This window comes from Ctenopharyngodon idella, chromosome 24 (assembly GCF_019924925.1).
Source record: "Ctenopharyngodon idella isolate HZGC_01 chromosome 24, HZGC01, whole genome shotgun sequence".
NCBI lineage: Eukaryota > Metazoa > Chordata > Actinopteri > Cypriniformes > Xenocyprididae > Ctenopharyngodon > Ctenopharyngodon idella.
This window is the reverse complement of record NC_067243.1, coordinates 26,237,543-26,257,558: the sequence shown is the minus strand read 5'-3', so window position 1 is coordinate 26,257,558 and position 20,016 is coordinate 26,237,543. Positions and strand designations below refer to the sequence as shown.

Sequence of the window (20,016 nt, the reverse complement as noted above, 5' to 3'; positions counted from 1 at the left end):
AATGTGAAATGGTGTTTCGAGGTGCTGCCTTTAAGGGAACGTTCTCGTCGCCCATTGGTTGACAGTCTGTTAAGATTTCAAGCCAATCACTGAACTTCCCTCCAACACATCCAAACCCCACCCCCTTTTAGTGATCGGTTTTGGGTAAAAGTTAGGTAGAGCTGGGTAAAAAACACCAGTAAACCTCAATAAAGTAAGGTTAATAATTTATTGTTTATTAAGATAAATAAATATTAACATCTGTCGTAGTTTATGGCATTTCCAAGTATACAGTCAGCATGTGTCAAACATTGTCAGTTGAGCTAAAGTGGTGAAACAACATTTTAACATAAGCTTTACAAATAATTTGCTTCACCAAGATTAAGGCCCGGTTTCACAGACAGGGCTTAGACTAAACCAGGATTAACTTGAACTTAGTTCAATATTTATGTAGCTTTTAAAAACGTTCTCTAGAGAAAGAAAAAAAAGTACAAGCTGCTTTCAGTTACCACAGCTCAAACATGCATTTTAGTCTGTGACTAGCTTAAGCCTTGTCTGTGAAACGAGCATTTTTTCACGTCCACCTGGAAGGGTAAACGAGGCCCGCCACTATTATTATTATTTTTTTTTTAAGCTTTGTACTAAGCATTAACACTAAATCTCCGGGCTCGTCCACTTGCTGGTGTATATACTGAATTTCAGTTTTTAAAACTAGTAAGTATGAAGCAATGTTAAGTGTTCTCTCACGTTAATCACTGTAGAATGTCCCTCTGCTTTTTGTAATTGAAATACTGCGCCCAGAACACGCATGTTAACAAATATTAAGCTTTCACAAGAATTTACTTCCATAACTATTAAAATTACAGGTCAAATCAGTAAAGGAGTTCTGCTCTTTTTCAGATTTAGTGGGTGGCTCTTAAAAGAGCCGTTGAGGAGAAACACTAAAAAACTTTATTTCTTTTTGGGCGCTGCCTTTTTAGGCTTGGCGGCTTTAGGCTTTGCCGCCTTAGGTTTAGCCGCCTTGGCCTTTTTGGGGCTCTTGGCTGCTTTCTTAGCGGCTGCTGGCTTCTTTGCCTTCTTGGGGCTCTTCGTCGCCTTCTTGGCGGCTGTGGCGGCCGGTTTCTTGGCCTTCTTGGGAGATTTCTTTGCGGCGGGCTTCTTTGCCGCTGCGCTCTTGGGCTTCTTGGCAGCAGCGGGTTTCTTGGCCGCGGGCTTCTTCGCTTTAGGAGCCGCTTTCTTGGCCGGCTTCTTCTTGGGCTCGGCTTGCTGCTTGTTGAGCTTGAATGAGCCCGAAGCGCCGGTCCCTTTGACCTGCACCAGGGTGCCTTTAGTCACCAGGTTCTTGAGGGCGATCTTGACGCGGGAGTTGTTCTTCTCCACGTCGTAGCCGCTGGCGGCGATAGCCTTCTTCAGGGCGGCGAGGGACACGCCGCTCCTCTCCTTGGATGCGGATACAGCTTTGACGATGAGCTCACCGACACCTGGACCTGCTTTCTTGGCTTTCGCAGCTGACTTCTTCTTGGGCGCTTTGGCCGGGGCGGCAGCAGCCGGGGCTGGAACAGTTTCTGCCATATCTTTCTGGAGTCGGATCTACAGTCTTTCAAACGCTGTCTGATTTCGGCAATGAACAGCGCTCGAGCGCCGCTGCGCTCTTAAATAACACATGAGAACCTTATAGACTCAACCGCCGTGCTCGGTGTATCTGCGTCTTCACGAGCCCCTCGCGTTTGTGTTTTCTTCTCTTACATTTGGGACAAAACTGGAGTGGTAAAATAGTTTGTCGCAGTCAAAACAAAGTGAGCACCGAGCAGAGGTTCTGAGCTTTCACTGGAGACGAAAATACGCGGAGAGGAAATGTTTCTTTTGCCTCCGTCAGACCAAATCCAAGGCGAGCATCAGCCACGGGGAAAAGCCGCGTGTACATTTGAGCCCTCGTTTTAATTGAAAAGTTGATAAAAGCCTGAACGCGTCCGCTGTGTGTTCAGCAAACAGTCTGAATGCGACTTTAATAAAATCAGCATTAGTGAGGGGCGTGAGGAGGCTTTCATACAGCTGTTGTTTTGGGCAGCTTGAAGCACACGAACATCATCCGGAGGATCAGAGTCTGCTTGTGACTCTCCTGTCTGGCCCTCATCTTCGCTCAGCAGATGATAATAAACTACGTTTCATCGCTAAAGTATTAATATTTTAACTTGTTAAATACATTTTCATAAGCTGATGTACACATACTAAATGAAAATATCATATTTGTTTCTCCTTATTAAAATTATCCTTAAAATACAACTTATTTGTATCACTATTTCTTATTTCCCTCCTTTCTTGTACTTTTCTGGACAATGTTTGAAACTTTGCAACGCTAGTATTTCTTATGGCATTGCCTCCTTAAGATTGTATTCCTTATTTGTAAGTCGGGGGGGTTTGAGGATATTTTGTCTCACAAAAACCAAAGATTCACCATCTCTCTTTAACCCTGAACTAAAACTGAGAAAACTTCTTGGCCTAAAACAACATACTGTGGACACTGCTGAACTTAAATTGATATAATTTTGCTCTCAAAACTGATTGAACAACAGTTATTTTATTTATAAATATCTTTCTTTGGCTGGTTAGAGTGAGATTTTGAGGACACAAGGTTTTAAGGATCCAACAATTCATTTTTAATTTTGTCTTAATAATGCAAATTACCCAATTACTCATGCCTAATGTTGTACTAGATTCACCTTTAAGAAACTGTCCATATTAACTTTGCTAATATTAACAGCTAGTCAGATTTCTGACTGACTAGTTTATAAAAAACATTAAAAAAAAAAAAAAAAAAAAAAACATTTTTCTTTGATCTACATTGTGTGGCAAATGGTGCAGTAAATATGCCAACATGTTATAATATATAAAAGTGTTGTAGGTCACAATATAAGCTTGCTGGTCCACAGATGTAAAGCTGAAAGACATGTGGTGGGGGCAGTGGGAGGATGATGTATTATTTAAAGGGCTTTTTAAGTAGTTAAAGAAACAAAGCACCTGACACATAAACCTTTGTTACTGACTTGTACACTGGGGACCAGGACCAAGCTTATTCAAGTCCACCCCTGATGTAATACCAAAATTTGACATTTTAAATCAACAGTGCATTTTTCAACTTTTTACCATACATCTTAAAAGTAAAAATGATAACAAAAACTTTATTTTGGCATCAACTATCACGGTAGTATTGTATCATGAGTTCTGTATCTTGAATTGTATCAAATAGTTTTTTCAAAATCTGATCACAATGTTCACAGGAGTCACGTCTGAGACGCAAGTTAATACCAGGTGATTTCAGGCCAAACGTACTCTCCTAGGGGTCTTTAATGCTTTGAGAGAGCTGCCCATTAGCATTCCAGTTTATCAACTTGACATACAAATGCACTCTGAAGACACTCCAACATTTCTCCCAAAAAGGCTTTAATAAAGGCTTGTAGGACATCATGCATTTGCAAATAGCACGCTGAAATCTAGCAGTACTTGCAAATTGTAGTAAAAAGCGTGCATTGCAATTTTATTTTTCATAATTTATTATAAATAATGCAGAATACATCTAAAAGTGCCACTACAACATACATGTAATAAAATCCACCATGACCAAAAACAAACGAACTAGTCCGATTAAATAGTTAAGAAGTAAAGAGAAAAGTGCAAAGTAGATTCTTCAAATCCTTCTGAAGAAAGAAGTCAGTTATAAAGTTGTGGAATCCATTTTAGAGTCGACTGTAGGAGGTGTGGCCACCTTCATGTACCCTACAGTAGTCCTGACCCACCACAGCCCTCTTTTTGCACGGCTGACCCAGCCGAGTGACACCGCTGCACAGTGAGCGACCTGAAAAAGAACTTCACCCAAAAAAATAAAAATAAAATGATGCCTATCCATAGTGAGACCAAAGATTTTTATCCAAAATATTGGATTCCTATGAATCCATTCACATTTGCCTTCTCTTTACTCATCTGCAGACATGGTCAATTTTAAGTTTAAGTTGACTAAGCATTAAGGAAGATTACCTGTTGCTGGCAAGTGAATGGTTGGGGCTTGAGCTTCGTGAGTGATTCATGGTCTCCAACACTCCTCCTAGGTTCCTCTGAGGAACATTCTCCAGCACTGCCTGCTAACCAGATAATGACTTCAAGAACAGTTTTGCAGTTTGCAACCCATCAAATTATAGCAAAAACACAAACACGGCGCTAGGAAGTGACTGATTCATTCATTCATTTGTGTTCATTTTTAAAATAAACAAAAATGGTCTCAGTATATAACTACTTACCCCTGCAATGCTGTGGCGATTCTTGAGTCTGGGGGTTGAATGGTTGGGTGTTCCTGTTAGATGACTGAACTTTGGAGGTCCATGAGACTGAGATGGAGACATGGCCAGGATGCATGGATCACCTACAGCAAGAAGATAGACAGTTAACACTTTCTGAAGAAACATGCAAGTATGGTCTGTGAGAGAAAAAAAACAACACCCCCCTCTAGGATTGTGTGTGGTTGTCTGCCGGTTACAAATGTGTTCTGAGGGGTTTTAGAGCATTGCTATGGCAAAAGTTGTGGGAGTGACAATCAGGAATCGTGATTTTTGGAGGTGGGAGATCAAATCTAATATGTGGTATAAATCATGTTGTGTTCTGGGCTAAATGTGCATAATGATTGTATTTTTAAAAGCTAAGAACTTCTGAAGAGTTTATAAAATCTGTAAAGGAGTCAAAATTACTCCGTTACACACAAACGAAGATCTGCTGTAAGGAGACGGCATTTCCAAAGCAACTGTAATAAACTTCATCATGACTATGACGAGAAAAAACAGGTATGCTTGAGGATTCTGTCCTTTTTAGGGTTGCATCTTGTGACATCATATCCTGTTTTTGTTTCATTTACATGTCTTTGGTGTGGTTCGACTGAAATATGAACAACATGGACCAGAATTAATTTGGAAGTGGACCGAGACCCTTCTTTTCAGTGACCTCGGTCCGCTTGTTTGGTGTGCACCAGTGTTGGGATGGTAGTGTTCACACTTATTCAAATAAACCGCACTAACAGAGCAATCGCACCAGAGTTCTTTTTAGCCAAACCAAACCTGCCAAGTGTGAACACACCCTTAGCTTTTTTTGATAACAGCTGCCACTTCTACTCTTAACAAATGTTTTGATACATCACATGTCTGGTGCAGGGCAGGTCACAAAATCACATTCGTTCAAATATTTAACAGGCTTTCCGCAGGTCCTTGAGGCCAGATTTACTAAACAAGGCAAATTAGTGTAAGAGCGCAATCCCATAAAAGAGCTGATGGGAGTGGAAAGTTATGTGGGTGATCTACTGACGACGTGCACGTTAAAACACAGACATAGCCGGATCATTTCCATAATGACCAACTCGAACTGCCAAGAGAAGCGCAAATTAGCATCTGGTTTAAGACATGTTTTTTGGTGGGGCATTAAATAATGGTGCAAATAACAATAAATTGACTAGTGCAAACATTAGTATGATTCATTTAAATACTCTCCTCCCATAAATGTTGCGTCTGAAGGCATATGTTAGTAAATTTGGCCCTTAAAGTCTTAAAAAAAGAAACCATGGAAACACCAAAGACACTTTAATATATTATGTTTTATTAGACAAGGGAACAACTGTTTGCATATAATTATAGACTAAAAACTAATTGTTATATAGCTCAGCACTTTTAGTCTTATTGATTGAATCTCGTTTTCTTGATTTACCTCGAGTACCATGTTTTACCATGCCTAATATTGATCTAGCTTACTGCAGTGTGCAACAAGTAACAAAGTAGCCGCCGAGTGAACACACGAGTAGCACTATAACAACTTTCAATACATAAATGTATCTAATATGATAAAACAGCGCTGCGTTACCCCACATACTCATAACCGAAGAAGCGGAAGCAGCGACTGTGGCATAATAAAAGCTCCACTGCTTGAGAGACGTGTCGCACTCGTCTCTCATTAGCCATCGCTCCAGCAGCTTTCAGCAACATCCTGCTTCATACTATAGTAATGTTGATAAATCTTTAATACATTAGCTACGCCTTTGTTTTAAAATAAGTGACCTCTAGTGGCGAAAGTTACATATTGTACCTTTAAATTCAGTTTGATCAAATTAAGGCCAAAATGCTATAACAAGTGTCTCTATTTTAAGAGGTCTTTTTTAAACAAAAGAATCTGAGATGCATGATTTATTTTGAGATTGTATGTGTTTGTTCTATATAGACATTAAGACCTTTTATCTTTACACTTTTAAGACCCACACAAATAAAGTTAAAGTCTTAAATTTGATTGTAAAAACCCTGTCTAACCCTAATTATGATTAAACACCATTAATTATCAGACAGTGGCTGTGAAAATATGGAATAAGAAAGACAAGAGGAAAATACCAATCATGAAGCTCTCCACCTCCAAATCGCAGTCTAGGTCATTTCTACAATGAGAACAAACACACACACACACACACACACACACACACAAAAACAATTAGCTGTAATATAAAATAGTAATAAAGCAGACATGTTAAGGGTGAATTGGTTTTGAAAGGAAAGAGACAGCTCTTGCTATAGTTAACATTTTGTTTCATCACTCCCTTCTGCGATCCTAGACTTACGGGACAGGAGTGGACGAGGACGCCGGGCAGCGCTCCGTCGACTGGCTCTCTTTCTCTGGGGTCTTCTCTTCAGTGGGGCCCATAAGGAGGGGAGGAGGAGGGCTGCAGGTCTGGCCCTTCATTTTAGACAACGCCCAAAGCACCTGAAGCACAAACCAGCGACCTAGATCACAAGAACAAGAATGTCAAGAGGACATTCATGAACACATGAGATACGTGTGGTATAAATCTTCATGCATTTAAAGTTGAAACATGGAACTTGTTGTCTTCTTCCTAGTTTAATGTGCAACTACAGGTCATTTGTAGATTAATTCACCTCAAAATAACTGTAAATACTTTAAAATGTTGCTCTGATTATTTGAGTATCCAAAGCAGCCCAAAACAGCAACATTAGCACAAACAATTGCAGATGTTTGTTGTTTGTATGACTTCCGAAGTAGCTAAAAATTTAATATTTGACAAATATTAAATGTTTCGACCTCTGAGGTTGGTTAATCAATCAATATTATAGTGGAAATAATCATTTAAGGAGCATAAAGATGCAGAATTTGACAAGTTTGACAGTTTTTAAAAAACACCTCACAGGGTTAAAACATGATTCAGGGATAGAAAGAGCATGTTGGTGGATATTCTCCTAATATTAAAAACTTCTATGTCATCCTGGAATGGCTGATTTGGCAACGAGTGTAAACAATCTGGTTCCATCGATTTAAATAACTTCTCTCAACATTGGAACTGGATTTCATATTTTTTGGGACAAGAGACACTGTTATGTTTTAGCATCTCTGAGACCTACGGAGCCCCTAAAAGGGACATGGTGGTGGAAATCAGATCATTTTAAACGATCAACTCCAGAAAAGTTTTCAGTCCACTGTTTTGATGGATGACAACTGTAACCAAGATAAATACATTCAGCAGTCGTACATTAGGCACACAGTCAGGGTTGCCAGTTCTGTGTAACAAAACTAGCCCAATGGCCAATCAGAAATAGCCCAAAGACCATATCCCAAATATCAAAACATGCCACTTCCTTACCTAAAATACATATTTTACTGTCACTATTATGCAAACTGAAAACCACTATATCGTAGTGATCAAAAACACAGTTCAAAGGCTCCTTCACAAAACATTTAGCACAGTTCTACCATTGGTGGAATATAAAATATTGCATAAATTATATTTAACTAAAATGTTTGTATTGAAATATGTATATCAAACCTTTAACCCATGTCGGGGGTGGGGGGAGTTTAAAATAAAGTTTATAAGTAGCCCAATTACGCCAGACTTGTCAACCCTGCATGTGATTCCATTATTATTATTAATGCGAAAAACCATGTATGTCAAAACTAACTGTTAACATGGCATTTTTGCATGTGCACATTTCAATATGGTGGCGAAGTTGTCAAAATTCACATCTGGTGGGTGTTTTATAAGAAGGATCTGTTTAGTATCTATATGCAGTCAGCTCAGTGTGGCTGGTATAGGATTGTGGCTAGAAGGGATGCAGCTATGGCTGGAAGAGACGCAAAATCTCGCCATAAAATTATAAATGAAATTAGCTACTTATCAGGTTGTTTTATTAACCTCTACACCTACCCCAACCCTAAACCTTCCCTTACAATAATGCACATACAGTAATTAATTGTTGTTCAGCGTGACAACAACAGCAAACGTAACATCTTTAAGATTTAAAATTCTTACAATTTATAATATTTTGTGCACTTTGGGGTGGTGAATAATATGGACTCATATCATATGGTTATCTGGTGTCCTTGGAGTCTCCAAGTTTCTTTTTTGGAAAGACACAAATTTACCTCAAAGAAAGAAAAAGAAAAAAGAAAAAAAAGATGAAAATAGATTTTAGGGAAAAGATTTTAGGGAAAACTTATGGGTAGGGTTAGGTTTAGGGGTAGGGATATGGTTAGGATTATATTTCAGACAGGAATATTGTTCCAAATACAGCAAAATATTTTGAGCCAGAAAAGCGTCAAACGCAGCAAAATAAGAATGTGCTAAACACTGTTTATAGCCTATATATTTACTCCACAAACATGGAAAAAAAGCGATAGATGGACCGATGCCGAAGTCCAGGCACTTCTCAACCTTTACGCTAAAGAGTAAATCAAACGTGACTTTGAAGGGACAAAGCAAAACATGATTATGTATTTCTGTTCAAGGCTAACTCTATAAAACTTTTCGTATAACTTTTACTTTCTCTGTATAACAGTTTTATCTAAAACCGTAATAGATCTAACCTTACATTTTGTGTAATTTTACAGTTAAATGTACCATTTTTGCAAGTAAAATTAACAAATTATCATATAATTTACAGTGAAAAAAAACAGAAATTCCCAGAATTCCCTGTGTGACACTTCACATTTGATGGTTTTTAATTTAATTGTTTCTTCTTAGTTTTTTGTTATCAGTTGTGTACATTAGGGTTATGTTACATCTTATGTTGTTTAATTAATGATTTATTGCATTACTTTAGTGTGATGTGTGTTACCATTATGGTGTTTTGTACATATGACACTGTCCATCTATATATTAGTATTTACCTCAGTTTGTGGAAAAGTAAATGTCCTGAAAAGTATAAAAGCACATTACTAATTTCACATGGTGTCGGAAGCGGTGCAGAAACGACACACCGTTCTCAGTACAGAAACAGTACCTAATGATAGTGTGAACAACAGCAAAGTGAGCGAGACCAAGTCCAGCGCAGACTGCTGGTTGATCTCTGCAATGGCATTGATCGGTACGGTGAGGAGCAGAGAGATGCGGGAGAACGTCGCACACTGCAGGAACGACAGCAGCACCGCACACAACAGGAAGTACCCAGCGTGCATCACACACGTCCACAGAGCACGCAGGCTCAGGCCTACAAAGACATTTAAACATTATCCAAAACATATTCAAATATTATTATTGTTCAGGTTGTGAACAAATGAATAAACAACAAGTACCTGCCCAGCCAAGATAGCCCTGGATCATATGCAGTCTGTCCTCCAGTCGATTCTGCATATTGTCCAAATACGTCAGCATGTATCCCAGAGTTCCGTTCATACGCTCCAGCTTACTGGTGAGCTCAGAGTAGAAGTGAGCCGTAGCGTTCTGCTGCTGGAGGAAGCCGTTCAGATTGAGCTCTGGATCATGGGATCAACACAAACAGGATCATTTTAGCTTAGCTGCCAAGACAGAGCTAACTTGTTCTTGATTTTTGCCAGTACAGTGCTATAGGTGGTTGCTGTGAGATCTCTAGAGAACTACTAAGATGTTTTAAAGGACATTTTGTCCTGTTGCTGTCTGCGTTTCCATCGTGGTCTAAAGTACCGTGAAGATTAAGTCCGGCGATGTAGGACTGTGTGCGACTTTCCAGTTGGATTTCATCCTCCACATACAAGCTTAATAAAGCCTGAACCTTGTTGTCGGTCCACCAGTCGTACTCCATTGTTGATTCAAATAGCAAACAACTCTTACTGCACACACCGCAATAGAAAAATGGTGGTTGAAACAAAATGCTGTGTGGAGTCAACCAACCAGCATGTTCAGCGCCCAGTCCTGAACTTTGAAAAAGTACTAGAGATGCAACGATTGCAATTTTCTTGGGCGATTCCGATTTCCGATTTTTTTTTTTGTTAGTGTGATTTGCCGATACCGATTTTTGCAGATTCCGATTTTCTTTCTAAGAACTATAATACAAAAATCTACTTTTCTTCAAAGCAAAGATTTATTTTCATAAAAAAAAAAAAAAAAAAAAAAAAAAAAAAAAAAGCGCAAATAACAGCACAAATAAATGCAATAGAATAAAGAGAGCTATGAAACTAAGTTTTTCAGGTTAAGTAGGTTTTTATTCAGGTAAGAAATACTGCAGAAATTAAAGTAATCAAATGTAAAATAACACATTGTTTACCTTAATTTCTGTAGTCTTTACTGTAAATATTAACCTGTTAGCTGTCACTGTCCCACAGCCATTACATATTTAAAACAGTAATATCCTATACTAAACCTAAACTAATCTTGACAAACTATATATCATTTGACTGATTTTCAAAATAAAATTACAGAGGAGCAGTAATTTATCAATTTGCAACAAGCATATTTTCATACTCATAAGGCATGTTCAGACCTTTATTTTGAAATAGCGATGAAGATGAAAAATCATTAAAGATTGGTTGAAACATGTTTGTTTTCATGCCAAGAGTTCAAAAGATAACATCCATTCAATTTGAGAAAAAAAAAAAAAAAGGTCTGAAAATGTTTTTAATAGGAAAAAAAAAAAATATATATATATAAATTAAATTTATAAAATGTATTCAGTCAAGAGCAGAAAGTGACTTTCTTTGTCTTTTGTTCTTTGATTAACATAACAGACAGCAGCAGGAATACTGAACTGCTGTCCCTTTAAGAGTTTATGAATGGACCCAATACGTTCTCTTTCTCAACTATAACGATCCAAAACGGACTGTTTATATGAATAAATCGCCAAGACGGGCATTTTGACACAATTTTGTATGTATTTGACCATTTAAACGCAGTAAGCCACTCATTTTGGTACTTGTTGTGACTCTGTTTGAGACTGAGAAGCGGCTTGTTCGCTCCACTAATATAGATCAGTGGTGCACGCGCTTTTGCTGTGAGCCCGAAACCTGTGGTAATAACTAAAATTATGCACTAACCGAAGCGAACGAGACGAGTGAGAGAGAGGAGGTGCCCGCGCGGGTGTGTGTCACTTCACCGTCGGAAAGAAGAGAGCGAGAACGTGCAGCTGACATTATTGCCTGTGCCACAGTTAACAAAACGGATCGGCTTGGAATCGGTAAGAAGTGAGTGCATCTCTAAAAAGCAGGGACTTTCTCCCCTAAACTTCATTTAGACCCTGGTCCCTGCGGTCGAAACACACAGAGTACCACCCCAAAGTCCTTATGTTCCTGGAGATAGTTCCTGCGGTGGAAATGCGGCTAATAACATTTCACAATATTACTGTTTTTACTGTGTTTCTCATTAAATAAATGCAGTCTTGGTGAGCAGAAGAGACTTGGGCCTGGTTTACACCTGCTATTAAGATGCATTCTGGTCGATCGGATCACAACGATTTACAACGAGTAAATGTAAATGTTACGACCCATAGATAAAATAACTGCTGAAAGTGGAGCTGTTATGTCAGAGCACTCTTTCATTAAAACTCTTTCAGAGCACTCTTTCATCAAAAAAATATCCCACCTTTAATAGTCAAGCATATTTACAGTACAAACCTTGTCAGTTAACTATAAGGTGCCCAAAAAAAAAAAAAAAAATTATCATAATCGAGGTAAAAATGTTCATTTAACTGAGATTTTAATTTTAGGCCATATCTTCCAGCCCTAAAACAGGGTGTAAAACATTTTGAGCTTGTCCACTTTTGACCACTTCCAGAAGAAAATGCATTCGTCCAGATTGCTTTTATGTGGTCAAATGTGTTCAAACAGCCAAAAAAAGACCACCTACTCTCCGCCTACAGACCTAATGCGTAAACATTATGGGAAGTGCGCTAGCCAGATGGGATTTAAACTTTGTCAGCTGAAGACCAAAATTTGGTTTGAAGATGAAAAATGTACCAAGCACAGTGTTCTCTCACCATTCCTGATTTCTAACACATACTTGGCCAGTCTTGCATCTATCAGAGCAGAAACAAAAGCTGCCACTTTCTGTGTGTTTTTCCGTCATCTCTGGAAAAAACCCATACATTTACCCACCCATAGACACTCCCCTCAAAGACATCAGGACAGAAGTGGTTGAAAGTGGACAAAAGAGACCGATTAAAACAGCAGGTGTAAACGGGAATGTCTTCCTTGTCTACTTGTGATCCGACCGACCAAGACGCATCTTAATATCAGGTGTAAATAGGGCCCTATAACATTTTTTTTTTTTTTAAATGGTCCAAACTTTTGACAGGTAGTTTATCATTGGAGAGTAATCACCCATTTTATGGTAGATGTCCTGAGCACTTCCTCGGACCACAGCCAGGTCATCAAGAATCGCCTGATGTCCTTCCTGCACTTCTGCAGTCTGATCCTTCAGCTGCCCACTTACATTCTCTGTAAACACGCAACAGAGATGAAACGTTCTATAACCGCAGACAGTCAAACATAACTGTGCAGAGAGCATGAGCCAAGTCACTATGAATACATTTTAAACACTGAAAGTCCTTGAAGAAAGTGCATCTATCAGTGACTGACCCATTCTCTGTGTGATGCCCTGGATTAATTGAGCCACCAGCTGCTGCCCGGTGCTGATGAGAGCCTTCTCCTGTGCCAATCTCTCCAGATTTTCACTGATAGAAGCATCTAGCTGCTCCTGCCCTTCCTTTAGTGCCCCCTGCTGGAGCTGTAGGGCACTGTGACCCTCCAGCAGCTTGTCCAGTGAGGCAGCGGTCATCTCCCTCAGCTCGTTCTGACCCTCCTGCAGATCAACATGAATAAAGAACCAGAAAAGAGTAAAGTCAACATGAAATTGCATTCATTTTACCCATAATCTGACATTTCAGAAAGAGGGAAAAAAAAAAAAAAAAAAAAAAAAAAAAAAATGATCACAACTTTATTTTATCACGTTAGTGGATCTTGGAGCACTATTCCTCTCCAGAAACACTGCCGACAGTACTGGGATGGGAAGGCTGAGGGACAAGTTAAAGGGTTAGTCCACACCCAAAGTGAAAATTCATCATTTACTTACCCTCCTGTCATTCCAAAGCCATTTGACCTTTGCTCATCTTTGAAACACAAAGATATTTTCAGTGAAACCTGAGAGATTTTGGTCCCTTCATTGAAAGTCTATTCTATTTCACCAAACAAGTTCTCATGGATTACTTTTACAATGTCTTTATAAATCAAGCAGATTAATACATCGCTGTGTCCAAAATGGCATGCTATACAGTAGGTACTACATTTGGTTTGAAACTTACTTTGCGACTGTAAAAAAATAAAAAATAAAAAATAAAAATAATCCGGCGTAATAATCAAGGAACTTTGTTGCCGTACCATGGGTGCAGCAGGCGCAATGATATTATGCAGCGTCTCTCACAAATGTCTCCATGGTTGCAAGGCACGCTCCCTGTTCAAGCAGGGGGTCACAGGCGCTGCATAATATCATTGCGCCTGCTGCACCCATGGTACGGCAGCAAAGTTCCTTGATTATTACGCCACAATGAGAGTATAGTTCCTAGCCATATCGGCCTAGAAAATCGCAACTTTTCATTTTCCGTCGGTCTTGGTACACAATGTAACTACAGAAGAGTCAAGTTTTAAATAAGAAAAATATCGAAACTCTTTGGTCATTTTTGTGCGAGATGCTAACGGTCTAATCAGATTCAATGAACTATGCTAAGCTATGCTAAAAGTGGTACCGCCAGACCCGGAGATCGGCTGAATGGATTCGAAAAAGGTAAAAGTCAACTGTTTAACTCTAGGGGAGTTGGAAAATGAGCCTATTTTCAAAAAAAGTGGAGTGTTCCTTTAAAGGGGTCATGAATTGAGAAATCAACTTTTCCTTGAGCTTTTGATATATAAGAGGTCATTGTACTATAAGAATATCCTGTAAGTTTCAGAATTGAAAACTTCCTTGTTAGTCCAGTAAAAGCTTTTATTTACACCAGGCCCATTGAATGACTGATACTGGAATGTGCATATCTGGGATAGGTGAAACGCCACCTCCACAGAAGAAATCAACGCCTACATCATTGCAACGTTAGCCCTGCCCACTGGTGTGTTAGTGAGATGAGGAGAAGGGCGATTCAACAGAAAAATAACATTACCTTTCAAAAGGATCCTAATGCTAGGAATATGGTTATTTATTTTCAACAATGTGAATGTCTCAGTTGAGCTTTTTTTTTTTTATTTATATTCGGTACATTTCACTGTGGATTCTTTGGTAACTCAATCGCATTTCAGGGCAGGCTTTGCAAACAGACTTTTACGATATGGACTCGACAGTAATGTGACAACAAGTAACTGTGTTCATTCTAGTGCCTGATCTGATATGTAATGATTCATGTACAGTCAGATGTTCTTTGCCTGTGTCAGTAAATCAAACCAGTGGCAGTGACTAAACGGCCAACTTCATGTTGTTTCTCTTAGTAGGATGAAAATAATCTGTCATTTAAATGATGATTAAATTATATATAGAAAGCGATCAAAGAACGCTCCCTTTACAATCACTTGAGTTGTCAATCAAACAGTGCAAGTTTATCAGTGACTGAGTTCGGGATTCACACCAAAACTCCCGTTTTATTCAACAAATCTCTTAGTTATATCGCATTTGCACCGTTAGTTATGATGAAAGCATTCGTAGGTGTACAGAAATTGAGTTGCAATGACTGTTTTCATGCGCTCAACAACATGTCTGTGATCGTCTACAATGTTCATCCCTGCAACCTTTCATGCCACAATCTAAATATAATGCCATAGGTTTAAATTCTATAATCTATAATGCTATTATCAACACGTCACATGATTAGTTAACCTTGAGAGCTATAATAGTAAAAATGTGCTAAAAGTTTGAGAGAGTAATATTTAGATACTTCAAATGGAAAGATGTCAGCCAATCACAGCAGTGGGCGCTGAAGTCACACAGCAGACACACCCCTTAAAACAGAGCATTCAAATAAGAGGGCAATACATGACAGTCGGTTAACATTTTCCCCAACTGAGTGACCTTTATTTGGAAGAGCACGACATGAACGTGCACAGTGAAAGCCAATTCACACTGAACCGACAGGCGGCGACAGCCACTTCGTCAGGTTTTGTCGGATCAATGTGTAACCGTCTGTGTCTGTTGGTTAACACTCTTTCATCGATTGAACATCAGTTCAGACAGCAAAAACAAGTGCTGACCAACAGCAACAGATGTTTGTTGGGTTGTGGAACGTCTGAGAAGTGATGTACTGCAATATGGTTGGTGTCCGTCAGTGCAGTGTGAATTGGCCTTAAGACCAGGAACAAAATAAAAAAATAAAATGAAGTTATTTATGACACACCTTTAGGTCTTTCATAGCATCCAGTTGACTAGTTGCGGTGGAAATCAAGGCGTTAACGGTCAGCTCCGCTCGCTTACGAAAGTGCTGCTGGCGCGTGGCATAACACACGGCGCGCGCTCGGTTGCTGACAATGTGATATGCATTCCACGTGTCTGAGTCCATGTCCGCTGTGCACTCTTTTATAGACTGCAGAGAGAGAGATATCCATTATTCGTTTAATCAGACTCAATGGATTCTTGATACTAACTGCTACACTACTAAAACTGGCAGAATGACAAGCGTTTCACTGAAAAACAGTTCAGCAGATTCAGGACCTAAAAAACCCCCCCAAAAAATAGCAGTTTCGGCAATTGCCCATACCATTTCTTCAGTGCAAAGGTAAGTCCTGCGACCCTCCACCTCTGATTGGCAGTTGAACAAAGCAACACCCAGTTTGGCCAACTGCTCTTCTGACAGGCCGCTGCAAGTAGCTTTGAGCTGAGCAACAACCTATTTAAAAAAAAGAAAAAGAAAAAAAAAAAGAAACAAACATATGCAAGAACTGAGAACTGTCCATCTTTTGAGTGAAAGCAAAAACATACTGTTTTTGTGTGTTTATCTTTAAATGAAACTGAGCTGCTGCTCCTTCCCAGTAGAGGGCAGTGTCATTACACCTGGGCTGCATCCGAAATTGCATACTCCGTGAACAGGTACTTATTTTGTCACTGTCATTTAATTTAAAAATAGTAATAAATAAATAAATAAATAAATACATAAATAAGCACACATAATTAATTCATAATGAAATAAAAATGAAATATATAAAAAAATAAAATAAAAAGATTTATTCTGTCTGCATCATTTACTATGCTCTATGTGCAAGACATTCACTATATAAAAATCAGTAAATGTATGAACAAGTGACCGATTTCAGACACCGCTTTAGTGTCTTTTTTTATAATGTAGGGGGCGGGACGTTTAACATTCTAGAGAGCATTTGATTGGACAGAAAATCTGATGAGAAGCTAAAGTGCAGAGTGATGTCATCATTTGATTCAAAGAGAGATACTGCAAATTATTAATGCATATTAAGTCTTTTCTAAATGCTAATTTTGACATTGTTTTGAAGTAAAGCAGCTTATAGATAACTTTAAGGCTAACACATTCATACTAAAAGCCAAAACTTAAATTTTGATTTCATAATGACTTGCATGCATTGTTTATTAGCACCAGGTAACTAAGTGTTTGAAAAACACAATTTGCACATGACTGTTACTATTCAATGACCATAACCAGTGTTAGGAAGAGTTACTTTTAAAAGTAATGCATTACAATACTGCATTACTCCCTAAAAAAAGTAACTAACTGTGTTCACCCAAAAATGAAATTTCTGTCATTAATTACTTGCCCCAGCATGACGCATGAATGATGCTGACGCACGAGTCGGCCAATAATGAGCCGCCGTTCGGACGTAAACACGGAAGCTCTGCAACATAAATAGCTTAGCAGAATGATAGAGGAGAGATGCATTTGTTGAATAAAGTCATTTTTATTTTTTTTTTTGCGCACAAAAGTATTCTCGTCGCTTCATAACAAGGGTTGAACCACTGTAGTCACAGTGACTATTTTAACAATGTCTTTAGTACCTTTCTGGACCTTGGCAGTGCTAATTTCGTTGCTTTCAACGGAGGATAAAAAACCTCTCAGATTTCATCAAAATATCTTAATTTGTGTTCTGAAGATGAACGAAGGTCTTACGGGTGTAGAACGACATGAGAGTGAGTAATTAATGACAGAATTTTCATTTTTGGGTGAACTAACCCTGCTGAAGGAAATGCATATTTACGCCTGTACAGTAGAGGGCGCAGCTCAAACAAACCTTTCAGCTGTGCTGCCATTCTGGAGTAAAGAAGAACAGGTTACAGGAGGAGGAAGTTCAACACTTATTTCTAAATCTAATCTAAAGTCATTTTTGCTTATTAGTATGGTTGAGTTAGATCATTGAAGGTCAGCAGCATTGGTTAATAAAGTGAGATTAAATACATAAAGTATATTTGTGTAATTTAATATAGTTAATTATTACAGGTTTGCATAAAATTCTGAGATTGCATTTCACTGTTTTTATTCATTTTGAGGAATACTGATTGTTTTTGTGCAAGTCAGATGAGTAAATGCCTGTTCACATTTAGAACTACAATAACCATGTTCACACAGCGCACACAACATCTCTGCACTTTATTTCTCTCAACATGAGGACAGGAGAGCTGTCAGTCAATAAATGAGAAAACAAAGTAACTTGCATTACTTATTTGAAAAAGTAACTTAGATATTTTGTTGTAAATTGAAAAAGTAATGTGTTACTTTACTAGTTACTCGAAAAAGTAATCTGATTACATAACTCAAGTTATCACTGACCATAACATCAGATTGTTATAGGTAACAGTGGCCTAAAACAGGGGTTTTATATTGTTACATCTTTTTGTTATTTAATCACATCAAATTTTACTGTAGTTATAGTTCAAATTTAGTTACTTAATATTAGTTTTATTATTTATTTATAAAACTAATTTTTACAGTGTTTTTCTATAACGGACACCCTAGCACTGTGTTGCGGCCCCCGTAGGTCCCCAGACCCCAGTTTGAAAAACCTGGCCTATTAAATACATGTGTATTAGCTTTTGCCTTATTTGCATACTTCATATTGCTGTTTAATACCTTACAACTTTGAGCAACCTTTACTTGAATTGTATTTTTGATCTGTTGTTCTGGTGAATGTGGTGACATGCACAACGATGTTTAATTTTTGTGAAATTCTTCAAAGTGACATCATCATTATATATATATATATATATATATATATATATATATATATATATATATATGAGTAAAGAAGTTCAATTACATCTTAGCTTCTGCTGTGGACTTAAAAATTGCTAAAAGAATCATGTTATAATAGCGTAGTTGTGTAAAGATGTAAATATGCCATTGCTCTTACCCGGAAATGGCAGCTGTCCAGAGGACTGAGCTCCATCTGCTTTGCTTCCGCCAAAAACTTCTCATCAACAACACTCATTTCAAAGGCAGGGGTCTCTCCCTGGAGCAGAATAGATGCAACCGGCTCTGGTGGAGGAGCAGGAGCAGGAGCAGGTTCTGGCTTCTTCAGCCAGTCAAAGAAAGCATCCACCTCACCATACTGCATACTTAACAGCCACAGCATCACAAACCAGGGAGCCATCCTCAGAAATGACCCTGCACACAGAGCAAATGCAAACAGAAAATGAGGAAAAGACATGACATTTTCCCCAGTTGATCCTGAAAAATCTTACTACAAACAAGAATTCAACTACATATAATACACATGTGGCATACTGAGCATTTGAAACCGCCCTGTATTCTCTATTATTATGGTAACTTTTATTACTTTACAAATCAGAACATGGTCTATCAGAAAACCCTCCACTTCACATTAAGTTCAAGTGTGCACCGTTGGCAGTATACTAGTGTGGTATTAGTTCAAGTGTGCACCATTAACAGTACACTAGTGTGGTATTAGTTCAAGTGTGCACCATTAACAGTACACTAGTGTGGTATTAGTTCAAGTGTGCACCATTGACAGTATACTAGTTTGGTATTAGTTCAAGAGTACACCTTTGACAGTACACTAGTGTGGTATTAGTTCAAGTGTACATCATTGACAGTACACTAGTGTAATATTTAGTTTAAGTGTGCACCATTGACAGTACACTAGTGTGGTATTAGTTCAAGTGTGCACCATTTACAGTTTTCTAGTGTAATATTTAGTTTAAGTGTGCACAATTGACAGTACACTAATGTGGTATTAGTTCAAGTGTGCACACTTGATAGTACACTAGTGTGGTATTAGATCAAGTGTGCACCATTGACAGTATACTAGTGTGTTATTAGTTTAAGTGTGCACTATTGACAGTATACTAGTGTGGTATTAGTTTAAGTGTGCACCCTTGACAGTACACTAGTGTGGTCTGTGAATGGGACTGAAACATGCCCGGGCTTGGATCCTCTCACAGCTGATTGAAATCACAGAGAGTGAATCAAAGCGGTCAGAGCACACATGATCTCATTAATCTCACAAACTGCATTGGACTTTAACAATCTGCATGTTATCTGGAAATGCATGTTATGCAATTAGTTTAGGATATATATTCAAATTTACGATTTAATACATATAACACTGACCCGTCTGAAATCACACATTATCTTGACTTACCTTAAAATGCGCCACACGGACTGCTCTATAAAACCTCAAACGAGATTAATCCATCAACACTTTCTCTGAACAGTAAACACTCATCTAAACGCTCTTGTAAGGATTCAACTGTTTAAATGGACTCGCCTCAGCCAATCAGAGACAACGGGATGCAAAAGAAGCATCGCGATA

General features: G+C 38.4%; 2 protein-coding genes across 3 annotated transcripts; both read right to left on the bottom strand.

Annotated features, from left to right (window-relative positions):
• Positions 1 to 194: 194 nt before the first annotated feature.
• Positions 195 to 3,258, bottom strand: LOC127506808 (histone H1-like). Its single transcript, XM_051883637.1, has one exon. The coding sequence runs from the start codon at positions 1,549 to 1,551 to the stop codon at positions 931 to 933; it is 621 nt and encodes a 206-aa protein (XP_051739597.1). The 5' UTR covers positions 1,552 to 3,258; the 3' UTR covers positions 195 to 930.
• Positions 3,259 to 3,399: 141 nt separating this feature from the next.
• On the bottom strand, positions 3,400 to 20,001 carry bmb (brambleberry). 2 transcript variants are annotated; one of them, XM_051883573.1, is made up of 13 exons: positions 19,846 to 20,001; positions 18,595 to 18,848; positions 15,981 to 16,109; positions 15,621 to 15,806; positions 12,829 to 13,051; positions 12,571 to 12,687; positions 9,577 to 9,756; positions 9,285 to 9,491; positions 6,614 to 6,776; positions 6,390 to 6,433; positions 4,272 to 4,393; positions 4,012 to 4,115; positions 3,400 to 3,843 (listed from the first exon to the last, which is right to left on the bottom strand). In XM_051883573.1, the coding sequence occupies exons 2-13, from the start codon at positions 18,832 to 18,834 to the stop codon at positions 3,714 to 3,716; spliced, it is 1,845 nt and encodes a 614-aa protein (XP_051739533.1). In that variant the 5' UTR covers positions 18,835 to 18,848; positions 19,846 to 20,001; the 3' UTR covers positions 3,400 to 3,713. The 2 variants fall into 2 exon arrangements, with proteins under 2 accessions (XP_051739533.1, XP_051739534.1); XM_051883574.1 differs by having other exon boundaries at positions 4,012 to 4,112.
• Between the last annotated feature and the right edge of the window lie 15 nt (positions 20,002 to 20,016).